This window comes from Lithobates pipiens, unplaced genomic scaffold (genome assembly GCF_037356315.1).
Source record: "Lithobates pipiens isolate NorthernLeopardFrog02 unplaced genomic scaffold, aLitPip1_a1.2 Scaffold_8, whole genome shotgun sequence".
Taxonomy (NCBI): domain Eukaryota; kingdom Metazoa; phylum Chordata; class Amphibia; order Anura; family Ranidae; genus Lithobates; species Lithobates pipiens.
In genome coordinates, this window is record NW_027507903.1 from 442175858 (window position 1) to 442190064 (window position 14207).

General features: G+C 40.9%; 1 protein-coding gene across 1 annotated transcript in view; it reads right to left on the reverse strand.

Moving 5' to 3' along the window:
- Positions 1 to 14207, reverse strand: part of FAT2 (FAT atypical cadherin 2) — a 173625-nt gene that overhangs the window by 84693 nt on the left and 74725 nt on the right. Inside the window, exons 2-3 of the mRNA XM_077468338.1 lie at positions 5833 to 9105; positions 3903 to 4217 (exon numbers count right to left, since the gene is read on the reverse strand). Coding sequence (XP_077324464.1) covers positions 3903 to 4217; positions 5833 to 9091 — 3574 coding nt within the window. The 5' untranslated portion in view covers positions 9092 to 9105. The remainder of the gene's footprint in view (positions 1 to 3902; positions 4218 to 5832; positions 9106 to 14207) is intronic.

The window sequence follows — 14207 nt, forward strand, 5'->3', positions numbered from 1 at the left end:
TCTGCTCACGTATGCGCTCGCTTCTGCACGCGAGCTCGGCACGTGCAGAAGCTTATTTATTTTATTTTTATTTCTTATTTATTTTACCTTTTATTTTTTATTTTTACACTGTTCTTTAAAAAAAATTGTCACTTTTATTCCTATTACAAGGATTGTAAACATCCAAAGTCAAAAAGACCTCAGATCTCATATTTACACAAAAATGCAATTAAAAAAAAAAAAAATGTAATAAAAAAAATTAATAAAAAAATGTTGCTTTAAGAGCTGTGGGTGGAAGTGATGTTTTGATGTTGCTTCCGTCCTGCAATGGTATCTTCCCCTCACTCGTCTGCATACCAGGCCAGGGAGAGGACCCGATCGCCTCCTCCGCTACCGATGGCGCCGGTAGGCGGTGGAGGACACCGGAGAGCAGCGGGAGGGGAGGCCCTCTCCTGCCACCGATAAAAGTGATCTTGCGGCAAATCCACTGCAGAGACCACTTTTATCTGAAACCGCAACGCTCACTGAAGAAGAGGATCCTGCCATAACAACCAGGAAGTGGTTATAGGTTCTGACAATGTGAAGCTGGACATTGATCTGGATCTGGAGTCTGTAAGTGATCTGCTATGGTGTCCGGGACCCCTAACCCTCACCTCCTTAACCGTTCTGCAATAAAACTTTAAAAATACAAAAGTGACTGGTACCCAATATCCTTTCTTGGCCCCCCATTTTAGCCATGGACTCAGCCCTGGGGTGAAATCCTAGCCCGCCCCTGCCTCAAGGGGTGCTATCCTGCCTTTGGGGTGTCAGAGAGATGTTACACATATATTAAAATGAAATTGACCACAAAATTAGCAATCAGACAAAAATGTGTAGACAAAAATTTTGCCTGTAAACAAGGAATATTTTTTCATATGACGATAAAGGAATTCTTAGCGTCTTCTCAAATCCGTTGGTGAAAGCTCCTCATTATACATATACAAGCTATTTATTTTATGCAAGCTATAAACACGACACTGACTGTAAAACCAGCACCTGTTCCCACAAGCCTTACATTCAGTTTCCTAGAATGAAAAGAGCTGTATCTTGGGAACGTCAAGGCCGCAAATGCATTTTTAAAGACTGCTTTTGTTCAATCATAATGCGCTCATGAAAAAAAGATAGGCTGCAAGTGATCAAACTGTAATTTAGGGTGAAAGTGTTAGCATGTTAGACAAACATTTTAAGCAGTGTCACTCTGCTAATCTTCATTCCCCGTACACATAGGATCAGAGTGGGGATCAGTGTGCAGGTTGGGGAGTGGTTATGTGGAGGAGTGAGATTAGAGAGGGAGATGTATAGTGTTTAAGACTCATGAAGAATCTATTTTTATCAAAATCTATTCTGCCATATAGAAAAGAAGTAGGATGAACCGGTTATTCAAGCTTATGAAAGGGTCAGCCAACTTAAAAATTATATTTCTGATTTTGGTAGGTGCAGGAGAATTAATTAACCACCTAGCATTTAGTTCTATCTGTAAGGGACTCTTTTGGTGATTCCTTTATATTTTATTGCCTTTTTTGATTATTATGGACATTAGGAGGGATTTTCTTGGTATGCTGATGCCTTAAGAGTTTCCTTCACTGGAACTAAGGTGCCAAGCCCAACACTTAAAAACAACCCCACACCCTAATCCCCCCTCCACCAAACAATTTGGAGCAGTGCAAAAAGGGGATTATGTTGTGGGGTTGTTTTTCAGGGGTTGGGCTTTGCCCCTTAGTTCCAGTGAAGGGAACTCTTAAGGCGTCAGCATACCAAGACATTTTGGACAATTTCATGCTCCCAACTTTGTGAGAACAGTTTGCGGATGGCTCCTTCCTGTTCCAACATGACTGCGCACCAGTGCACAATGCAAGGTCCATAAAGACATGGATGAACGAGTTTGGGGTGGAGGAACTTGACTGGCCTGCACAGTGTCCTGACCTTAGCCCAATAGAACACCTTTGGGATAAATTAGAATGGAGACTGCGAGCCTGGCCTTCTCACCCACATCAGTGCCTGACCTCACAAATGCACTTCTGAAAGAATGATCAAACATTCCAATAGACCCACTCCTAAACCTTGTGGAAAGCCTTCCCAGAAGAGTGGAAGCTGCTATAGCTGCTAAGGGTGGACCAACTCCATATCGAACCCTACAGGCTAAGACTGGAATGCCATTAAAGTACATGTGCATGTAAATGCAGGTGCCCCAATACTTTTGGTAATATAGTGTGTGTGTGTGTGTGTGTGTGTGTGTGTGTGTGTGTGTGTGTGTGTGTGTGTGTGTGTGTGTGTGTATATATATATATATTATATACGGAATATATATTTATATATATACGGAATATATAATCATAAGTGAACTAGCTAAACTCTCTCCTCCATTTGGGAAGAAGACACCCTTCTATCTTTTATAAATATTGAAATCACTCCATTGCCACATCCGTAATATTTGAAGATAGGAGAAAAAGGAAAAATCTTAGAAAGGTTTGAGCTTTAGAGGCAATATGGACCACACAAATTCTATAAAAATATAACATTTATTTGTACAATACAATAAAAAGGATTTGCAAAAATATGGAGCTTAAAAAATATATATTTACATATGAATTGTCACACCATATCAGATGAGTGAGCCCCTATGCGTCGACGCACAGGGGCTCACTCATCTGATATGCGGGAGATTTACTAAAACTAGAGCGTGCAAAACCTGGTGCAGCTGTGCATGGTAGCCAATCAGTTTCTTCAGTTAAGCTTTTTCAATAAAACCTGGAAGCTGATTGGTTTCTCTGCAGACCTGCACCAGATTTTGCATTCTCCAGTTTTAGTAAATCAACCTCATGGTGTAACAATTCACCATGAGGTTGCATTGTCTACATTTCACACATATTATAAATACTGTATGTGTTTTTTTACGCTCCCAGTTTTTGCTTTTTGCAAATTCTTTCTGTTGTATTGTACAAATAAAGTTTATATTTTTACATAATTCATGTGGTCTATATTTTATTTTATGTGGTCTATATTGCCTCCAAACCTTTAAGTTTTTTTTTCCTTTTTCTACACCCTTCTCTCTTTATTTTCCTTCCCTGTCCCTGTACATCACCATAATCCCTGCAGCCACCATGCAGCAGTGTGCCTGTACTAAACATAATGTATGGTTGATATTACTATATTTTCTTGGTGGTAGACAGATGTGGGGAACACAAATAAAGGGCTTGAAGGGTGACTTCTAAACAGCAAGGGGTGTTAGTCTGAAGTTTTCTTTTTAATATAAGTTCGGTTTAAACTACCCTAATCATATTCAGCAGTTAAAATGTATATTAAGCAAAAATCTATTTTTCACTTTGGAATGTCTCACTGTACAGGGGGTTCCCGAGTTGCAAAGGGTTAGGGACTGCCTGTTTGCTTCTAAGTTGGATTTGTTCGTAATTCGGACGCGCATGCACAGAACAGCATTTTCCGATGATTTCCGCTGTTTTCCGATGTTTTCTGCTGTTTTCTGACATCGATGAACGAGTTTGGGGTGGAGGAACAGCACTACCTGTTCCAAGGCTTTCTGCCTTGCAATTAGCAGGAACATTGTTAGCCTTCAGTTGTCCTTGGGCTGCCTATCAGGTCTGCAGAAAACATGAACAAACCTGATAGGCTGCCAAATGCAAAATTAAGGAGTGTGCACATCAGGCTGACAACAACGTTGCTAATTGCAGTTTCTGGTCTCCAGGCAAAAATTTTTGCAACAGGTTCACAAAAAATATGTTTAAGAAAACTATATACAATAAGGCATGATACCAAACATACTAGAAAAAATATTTTTGGTTTACATGCAGTTTACTAATAGATGGAAAAACTACTGTGGAATAACACCTAAGAGCAAAAAACAGTGTGAGACATTGTTTTTATCTTACCTGTGCTTGGGTTCAACATGAACAGTCCTTGACTGTTACCACTTAAGAACTGGAAGGACAGCTTGTCAGCAGAAATGGAGTCAGCATCCGTTGCATCCAGATGAAGTACTGAAACATTTGACAGAGAGTTTTCAAGCACTGAAGCATAGAACACCACTTTAGAGAACTGAGGGATGTTATCATTGACATCTGTAACTTCAATGTAGACTTCAGCAATGGAGGACAATGGAACAGAGCCTAAGTCTGTAGCACAGATTGTCAACCAGTAACGTGAAACAGATTCACGATCTAGAGGAGCCTCTGTCCGAATTGATCCTGAGAAATAAGAAAATGATTGCCAAGAATAATTAACCATGATTAATCATAACCTGATTGTACATTTTATACTATACAGAACTTTATATTTTCCACAGGTAGAAGAAAAAGACAATCACAATAATTCAATTAAGGATTTGTAAGGTATTAAAGGAGTTTTTCAATATTTTAAAATAGAGGGTGGAACTCATTTTGTCATCTCTATTTAAAGTGATCTCTAGATAATAGAAAATATTATGCAAGAACCTCCTGACGTGATCCTAAAAGAGTTTTAGTGCTACCTGTGTCCCCCACTAGGAAGTATTACCCCCTTTTTTGGCCTGATGACCATTGTCATCATCAGCATTCAAAGTGAGAGATAACCCAGCATTTAGAGTTGGTACAGGGAAAATTTTCCAAAAGAGACACTTGATCAGGGGACAACTGCCTAAGACAACATTTTGCCTACTTTGAAAATTATTATTATTATACAGAATTTATATAGTGCCAACAGTTTGTGCAGAGCTTTACAATCTAAAGGGAGACAGAACAGTTACAATACATTAAAATACAAATGGGTTAGAAGGGCCCTGCTCATAAGAGCTTGTAATCTAATAGGGTGGAAATGGGAGATGTCCTCTCATTTGTGGTTGTGTCTTGGGATAGGAAGTGAAGGCAAATCCTGTAGGAAGTGCAGTCGCTGTAGATCTGAGGAGGACATGCAAGAAAAATAAAAAATAAAGCATTTTTGCTTGTACATGATTGGATGATCTAAATCAGCAGAGCTCCCCCTCATTTCGATCTTCAGCTCAGATCTACAGCGACTGTACTACCAAGTGCACTTGCAGTACACTTGTAGTGCAAAGTTGATTTGCCTTTAGTAAATCAACCCCATAAACACATACAGCAAGAAAAAAATAAAAATAAAATAGGGTTTCAATTATTTCCTACTCTATAAAAAGACTGGCAAAAGTTTTGGCTTTCAATATACATTTGTTTATACTGTATATACAGGTTGTCTACATTTGGATTTTGGATTTTGGATTTTTGTAAGTACCTGTATTAAATCTTAGGTCCCTTTCAGACTGTGGCACTTTGCAGGCACTAACGTGCTAAAAATAGCGCCTGCAAAGCACCCCGAAAGAGCCGCTCAAGGCACTCCAATGTGAAAGACCCGAGGGCTTTCACACTGGAGCGGTGCGCTTGCAGGACGGTCAAAAAAGTTCTGCAAGCCCCATCTTTGGAGCGGTGTATTTACCGCTCCTAAAGCTCCCCTTCCCGTTGAAAACAATGGGGCAGCACTGCTTTAAACCTTACCCTAACCCTTTTTCGGCTAAAACCACCCCGCTAGCGGGCGAATACCACCGCTAAAACGACGGTAAAGCTGTGCTAAATATAGCGCCAATTTACCGCCAGCGCCGCAACGCTTCAGTGTGAAAGTAGCCTAACTCATAATTTCATGGAAGTTGTGTAGAAGGTTTTCAGTTTACAACTACCACAACCTTACCAAGCCTCGAGTCTGGTGCAGATGCAATCCCTGAAACTCCTGAAGTTTGCTACTAAGATTACTGGATAGGGAACAGTATCAGACTAACCCGTTGATAAGAACTGATTTGTAGCAAACAATGTAACCCACCTGTCTCTTCATTTATGCTGAAAATTGAAAGGTCTGTTCCATCCTTAATAGAATAGCGTATTTCACCATCCTTTCCTTTGTCCTGGTCCTGAGCCATTATAGAGAGCACTAGAGTTCCAGTTGGTGCGTTTTCTGGTATTGCTCCATGAAAAACAAAAGATTTAAATAAAGGTGGATAGAGGTTTTCATTGACATCTAGAACTACCACCTCCACATGGCACACAGAAGAATGTGGGAACGGACTGCCAGTATCCGATGCTCTTATGGTCAGATTGTAGAGTGACTTGGTCTCAAAGTCTATTTCTTTCTCAAGTATCAGAGCCCCTGTCAATTTGTCAATACGGAATGTTCCTTTTTCATCATTAACCAAAGAATAGAAAACTTCTCCATTCGGGCCTGTGTCAGAATCCTGGGCATCCACAAAATATACAACAGTTCCTACAGGAATGTCCTCCGCAATTTTTACATTAGCTGTTATTGGTCGGCAGTATGGTGCATTGTCATTGATGTCTCCCAGGGTGATGGCAACATCTGTGAAGGAGAAAAGCTGCCTGCCTTTTTTGGGTTGATCTCTGGCCTCTATTTTAAGTTTATATTTTGACAACATCTCTCTGTCCAACATGCTCTTGACTGTTAAGTCTCCTGTGACACTATCAATTGTAAATGCATCTGTTGGAGTTAGGATTGAATACCTTACTCTGCCATTGTCTTCCTTGTCAATGTCATCTGCTTTCACTTTGAGGACAACACTACCTATCTTAGCATCCTCTCGTAGTAATATACAGTATCCTGAAGGTGGGAACTTTGGTTCATTGTCATTTACATCCAAAATATTAACTGCTAAGATTTTCCAAGAGGACTTCTGAGGTATTCCAAGGTCATACACAGTTATATTAAGAATATAGGAACTTACAGTTTCATGGTCTAAAGGTGAAGAGACAGTCAACTCCCCAGTCTCGATATTGATTTTAAAGCAGCCATCATCGCTTCCTGAAGATATTGCATAGACTAGCTTGCCATTGAAACCAGTATCCAGGTCATTGGCGAGCAATTGGGAAATGGAAGAGTTCACAGCAATGTCCTCAGCCACATCAATTGATACAGGAAAGTTGTCATCAAATTGAGGCGCATGAATATTTACTGGATGGGTGTTGAAAGATGTTTCTTCCTCATAGTGTTGAATCTGAGATTGTAACTTGAAGGAATTGATCATGTTTTCTGTTATTTTGTTTAGTACCCCTGTCTCCTCACAATATACTGATTTTGGTGAACCTTTGTTTAATAGATTAATGTTGACTACAGTGGGCTCAGCTTTATTTTCTCCATCACTAGCAGTGACAAGCAAGGAGTAGACGGAAGGTGAAGAAGATGCCATACCATAGAAATCATCTCTAACTGTAATATCTCCTGAAATAGGGTCTAACCTGAATTTTTGTAACTCGTTACCAGAAAGAATCTCATACTGTATAGTCTGGAGCTCATCAATATCCACTGCTGAGAGTTCCGCCACTTTCTCACCAATAGTTATGTCATTTGGAATGCTTATGTTGCAGTTGATTTTTTCAAAAATAGGAATGTTATCATTTAAATTGTTGAGTGTAAGAGCTATGTATGTTTCAGATTGTCTTCGAAAAGGTGCACCCAGATCTGTTGCCCAAACTTTTAGATTATATAATCTCTGATTTAGTTCATAGTCAAGAACTCTTCTGTTAGTAATTACCCCTGTAAAATGGTCAATGATAAAAGGTGAGTTTTCGTGACCAACTAATTTATAGGTAACATTACCATTATCTCCCTGGTCAGCATCCGTGGCATGTACTTGAAAAATGGTTGTTCCAACAGGGATATTCTCATTGAAGGCTCCTTCATATTTAGACAGAGGGAACACTGGGGAGTGATTATTGCAATCAATAAGGTCAACAATAACAGTGGTAGAGACCTGACCATCAAGTGCTGTTACTTCAAGATGGTACTGTGACTGATCTTTTACATCCATATATTTCTTGGTCATAATCAAGCCAGTTTTAGTGATAAGTCTGAACTTGTCAGAATACGTTTTTAAGTAATATCCCCCTGAGGGAACTGAGGGAATCATTTTGACAATGCCAACGTGACTACCGGGAGGGGCACATTCACTAATTTGTACTTTATAAACATCTTGTTCAAATCTTGCCATAGCATACCTCCATGGAGGAATGTAAATACTTTTAAGAGTGGAATAAATTGGAGGACTGTTCTTGTCTTTAGCCCGAAGACTTAGATTGAAACCCTGGGAGTGTTCCATCCAGTTAATCTGTGCAGTAGAGACCACTGTGAATTCATTTTTGCCCAAGTAAGATCTTAAAACCTTAAAATAACCATTTGGATCACCATTTACAATCTCCACAGAGTCAATGCTGCACAACGGGTCTTCCAAGTCCATAACTACAGTGGCATAAAGAAGTCTTTCTGATGAATCTGCCATGGTCGTTGTTACTGAGGAGATAAAAGGAGGCTTTTTTGGAGTCGGTTTCACTAAGATTTCCAAAGAAGCCATGTTTCCAAATCCATTACCCTCTGAAATTTTTCTCATGCGGTCGAATGCTAAAATTTCAAGATTGTGCACAGATTTCTGGGTTGCGTTAAGGTGACTGATCAACATCACAATGCCACTTGTTGGATGGATGCAGAACAATGAGGATTTGGTGTTGAAGGTATAGTAGAACATAGCATTCTGGCCCTGGTCAGCATCTGTAGCACTGATTTTACCTAGGACAGATTTAAGAGGGGCATCTTCGCTTACAGTAAATTTATAGGATGTGGTTGAAAAGAGAGGTCTTAAATCATTTATGTCCAAAACTTGGATGACAACTTTATTCTGTGCTTCAAAACCCAAGGATTTCTCAGAAGCATGGATGAGAAGTTGGTAATTATCTTTTACCTCTCTATTTAAGAGAGCTGTATTTCCACTTCGTATTCGAATTCTTAAAAAGCAGAAATCTCCAATCACTAGCTCCTCAGTTTTAAAGAGCCCAGTAGGGTCACCAGACACAATTCGATACTTTACCGTCCATTGAGGGTCTTTCAGGTAAACACCCATCTTTTCCTGGCTCACTATATAGGTTTTAGGAGCAGAATTTTCATGAACTGTTGCATAATATATGCTCTGGGTAAATCTGAAAGACAGAGAGTCCTCATTGTCTTGACTTTGTTGACAAGGTGTGTAGTGTAGCAGCAGTATGGCAATGCCCAGGACTTTCTGGATGGTGAAGCCGATCATTGTTTGATGTCTCCCTAGAAACAAAGAAAAAAGTTAATGTTACAATCTTAGGTACCTGTATGAAATCAGCAGCAAAATATACAATGAACATTAAAGAAAGTGATGGTTTGTAGACACTGTTCATTGTCAATAGTCAACCGCAGAACGAAAGCACTTTTGTAACACATGAGGTAATGCACATCTAATTTCTTCATCAGTAGTAGGGCCCAGTGGTGGCTTATGCTAAAAATGTTTTTTTTTTGGGGGGGGCGCAGACAGTAAAGCCCCCCCAATCACCAGCTGTGCTGAGTGTGAATGAGACTTGCACAGCCCGGAGCTTTACACATCTTCCCATTCCATTCCATACAAAGACAGCTCTCCCCTGCCTGCCTTCCTGCCTGCCCAACCACGTGCTACACAACCCCCGACCTCCCGGAGACCACCTCCCCTGCCCCACACCCAGACACTCACCATGCTCCCAGCCTATCTTCTAGTGGATGGAGGAGGGTGTGGCCAGAGCAGCTCTGGAGCGCCGTGGCTGAGGATGAAGTTGCAGCCCGAGGACGAGGCATCTGCTATTGGGGGGGACTCCGAGCTTCTGCCACCCTCATCACCATCACTGGGGCCCCGGAAGACTGGAGATCAGTCAGATACATGGAGGAGGAGGATGGGACTGCCACCGCACATACCTGACAGCCTCCTGCCATCTCTATCATAAATTGCACTATTATCTCTATGATAAAATGCAATGGCATTGCTTCTCCTCCCGGCAGAACAGGAAGTGGATCCTGAGACCCGACTCCCGCCCCATCGGGTCTCAGGACCCGCTTCCTGATTAGCCAGGATGAGAAGCAGGAAGACAATGGTGAATATTAATTCGCTATTGTCACGCAACTGGGTGGGCTCAGGGCGCAGTGCTCTGCGCCCTGAGCCCACCCTTTTTTGAAGCCAATTAGAGCGCTTAAAAAAAATGTGCTTAAAAAAAAAATTTGAAATCCATGCGTCCGGCAGCTTGCATGTAGATTAGAGCCTGGGCGCATGGATTAGGGGGGCGGCACCCCTGCGCCCTTATGGACGGGCCACCACTGGTAGGGCATATCATGTGCACAAATACCTCAAGCATGAAAATAAACTTTTGGGAATTGAACTGACTTATAAATGATCAGAATCATGGTTCCATTGAAAAGAGGTGCACGTTGGAGAAAGAGACAAACATTCTTGTATGAAATCTAAACCAAAATCAGGTTTGGCTTTGCTATCTATGTTGCAATAGCACTAACTGGGATGTGTTCTTTGTGTTACCCCATAAACACTAAGGTGTTGATTTAATAAAACTGGAGAGTGCAAAATCTTGTGCAGCTGTGCATGGTAGCCAATCAGCTTCTAACTTCAACTTGTTCAAATAAGCTTTGCCAAAAAAAAAACTGGAGCTGGTTGGTTTACATGTAGAGCTGCACCAGATTTTGCACTCTTCAGTTTCAGTAAATCAAATGCTAAGTGACACCCAGTATAACTTCCCAAAGCTGTTCCCTGTCATAGAAGAGTTTTTGCTTTCCTATTTAATAGTCTGCATTTCCTACCTTTTCTTTGTTCTGTTTTCTCCATCAAACTATTCAGCATTTGACACTTCATGGTGTATTGTATGTCTGGTTCCCCCACCACAATCTCCAAACCCATCTACTGACTCCTATGTCACTACAAGACATCACTCCTGGAAATGTCAAGTATTTTAGAGTCCGAAAAAGGCTGCAACACTTGGATGGAGTTAAGGTGGGAGTCTGAAACAGTGGCTAGAGGAGGAATAATACCTCTTCTATTACAAAGGATTACTGTGGGCAGTTCTTTAGGGTGACATTACCTTTTTAGGTAAGGTTTTAATTGTCGTGCAAATGTTTATTTCGCCGGCTACTTTCTGAATGCAAAACAGTCACTAAACTGGATGGGTTAGTATCCACAAAGAGGAAACAAGATTTCAGTATTGTATTTAGCTTCTGAAGCCAAAGGCTAAGAAATAGGAACTTCTGAATAGTAATGCTGACTAAGGCTATTATATACTGAAAGCATATATTTTCTTAAACAGGAATATTACCAAGGTAGAAATCTGCTTTTACTTCTGGAAACGAAACAGAGCCCTTTATTATTTTTCGAAAGCCCTTTTTTATATTAATCAGTATTCAGAAATTCAGATGCATTACAGCCCAACTGTACATTGTCAAAGACCCATGGGCTCTGTGGTTAGGCCAGGAGACTTGCCGGATGTTCATAAAAGTCTACAGCAAACAATGGGTACATGCTTTCAACCACCGTATGGGTGTATATAGCATCAAAGCAGACTTCCTCTTCTAAAATAAACATGGAGATATTTACTCTACTCTGTCTTGCACATTACACATAAGTACATTGATTCTCTATAAATATTACCCTGTTTAATTGCACTGAACTGTATTAATGCATTGAACAAGAAGGATAAAGCTTCCTATGGCTTTAAGACCTTCTTTTATCTTTCACCTGCCTTTTGTGTTTAGTAATGTTACATATAAATCTAATTTTACATATATTCATATCTTCCAATATCTTAAAATAATGATTATTTAACCGCTTGCCGGCCACCTTGCGCCGATATATGTCGGCAGAAGGGCTCGCACAGGCAAAATCACAGACATGTATGTTGCCCTTTAAGAGGCGGCCAGTGGGCGTGCACGCGCCCCCGGCAAGATCTGTGAGTCGGGTCGCGGGTCCCGCGGACTCAAACTCTGCGGGGATACCTGCGATCGCTTCACGGGGAGGAAGAATGGGGAGATGCTAATGTAAACAAGCATCTCCTCGGTCTGCCTAGTGACAGTGTCACTGATCTCTGCGCGGTGTGATCGGAGCAGAGATCAGTGACGTGTCATACACAGCCACGCCAAGTTTTTTTAATGTATTTTTGGGGAATATTTATTATAGCAAATATTGTTGCTCTTTTTTTGTTTATAGCGCAAAAAATAAAAACCTGCAGGGGTGATCAAATACCACCAAAAGAAAGCTCTATTTGTGGGAAAAAAAGTACGTAAATTTTGTTTGGGAGCCACATCGCACGACAGCACATTTGTCAGTTAAAGCGATGCAGTGCCGAATCGCAAAAAATGCTCTGGTCAGGAAGGGGGTAAATCCTTCCGGGCTGAAGTGGTTAAGCTTCCCAGCCACAAGACCCACAAAGGGCTTTAAATATAATATGAAATGTTAAACAGGAATGTGTAGGCAGGTGCAGTTTATTTACTTCACTGCAGGAGGCCCCCAACTGCAGGGGCCCTGCAGTTGGAGTGGAAATGGGAGGAACCTGGTTCCTCTATGGTTTCCTGGGTCACTGGGGAAGATATCTGGTTGGATGCTGTTGCCCCATGTGACTCTGGTAGCCATCTTGGGTCAGGTAAAACCTATTTAAGGCCTTGGCTCCTTGGATTGGTGGGCTTTTATGCAAGTGGGTAGTGCAGGGAAAGGTACCCCATCTCTTTGGGACAGTACTGGCGATGGGGAAAGGTTCCTGATGTGGAGAGAAAGTGAAGGGTCACATCCTTCTAGACATCTTTCCAATTGGGCATTAAATGGCCAGGCCACATTCTGCCCCTCTTTACAGATGCTGTCATTCTGTCTGGAACCTGCTCTATTCACACTTCTGCAACTGTGAGTGCACCTGGTTGGGCAGTCCTCCCACTTGTTGTTGTGAACTGTTGCTAAATTACTTCAATACAAGTTTATCACAGTACCTAACTGTGTCAATTATTGTCTCCACCACCCACCTACGAATGGAGTAGGGGCTTTTCGCTCCTTTTGACGTACTTTCTAGGCTATGATTATGTGGTAAAGACAGTTCGTTGTTTACAGAACTCAGTAGCTCAAGTGTTGAATGTATCAGAGAGGCAAAGCACATTCTCCCCTCCATTCAGGTGCCTGCATAGGAATTTTCACTTTATTTACATTTTTATTGAAAGGTTTTAAAGAATGAAGCTTGTGACCGCTGTCACATATGGAATGCCTTAAAGGATGAAAATTCTGCTGTGCTTTCTCATTAAAAACCAAAAGTGTTCTGGGAACTGATGCTCCCTGTATCAGTTTAAAACATCAGTATGAAATTGTGAAAATGTTATAAAATACTACAGTTAAACTGACCTTAAGCCCTAGTTTAGCATGATTTCAAAGCCGCCTGCTCAGTGCGATTTTAATGTGCCCTTTCAATGCAGCTTGCAACTTAATTTAACAGAAGTTATTGCACGTTGCAATGAAATTGCAAAACAGTAGTGCAGAAACCTTTTTCAACAATTTGAATGGTTCCATTGCTGGCAATGGGTTGTGACTTGTCATGCGATTTTGAACTGTCAAATTGCATAACAAATCTCACAGGTGTGAACCAAAGCTAAATCTTTATAGTTTGCCATTAAAGAGACTCTGTCACTTTAAGAAATAAAGCCTACTTTATACATCCTAGGAGCTATATCATTTTTTCAAGTGACTAAGAGTCCCATTAGGATCTGTGTAGACAGGCTTTGGATTTATGTCAATGGGCAAATGCTTTTTGCATTTGACATCAGTTTGAGGCACATTTGCTATTATTCACAGTTTATTGACAGGTGTATTTGACCTGCACTTGATCTCCTATGCTGCATTAGCCTACTTTGCACTGCATTGACTTGAAGGCTCTTATGTGAACAGAAGACTGTCAACGTAAGCCCTTATTTGTCATCTGAAAGACAGTAGTAAGGTTGCTGTCATCCTATAAGTATACACATACACTCATTTGCTTCTTCTTCTTCCTTTACATTTCATACTTCATAACCAACATAGGTTGATTCTCTCTTATTGGCCACTGGTGAGTGGGCATGTGCACCTCCATTTCTTGTCTTATGAGTAAAATTACTTGCCAGCTTAAGAGAATTTTAGCACATTATAGTAGGCATTTTGTTTAGTAGTAATTTTTGAAGAATCTGTGCGTAGTCGTGACCAAGCCTGGGTCCAATTTATAGCTATGGCTAGCTTCCTTGAGAAGGAAATAGACTTCGAGTCACTCTCAGAGGAAGCCAGCAAGCTCTTGGGTAGGCAAGCAGACAAACCTGGGCCCAAGGAATGTGGCTAATAAAAAAATAGCGATTGCGTGATGACA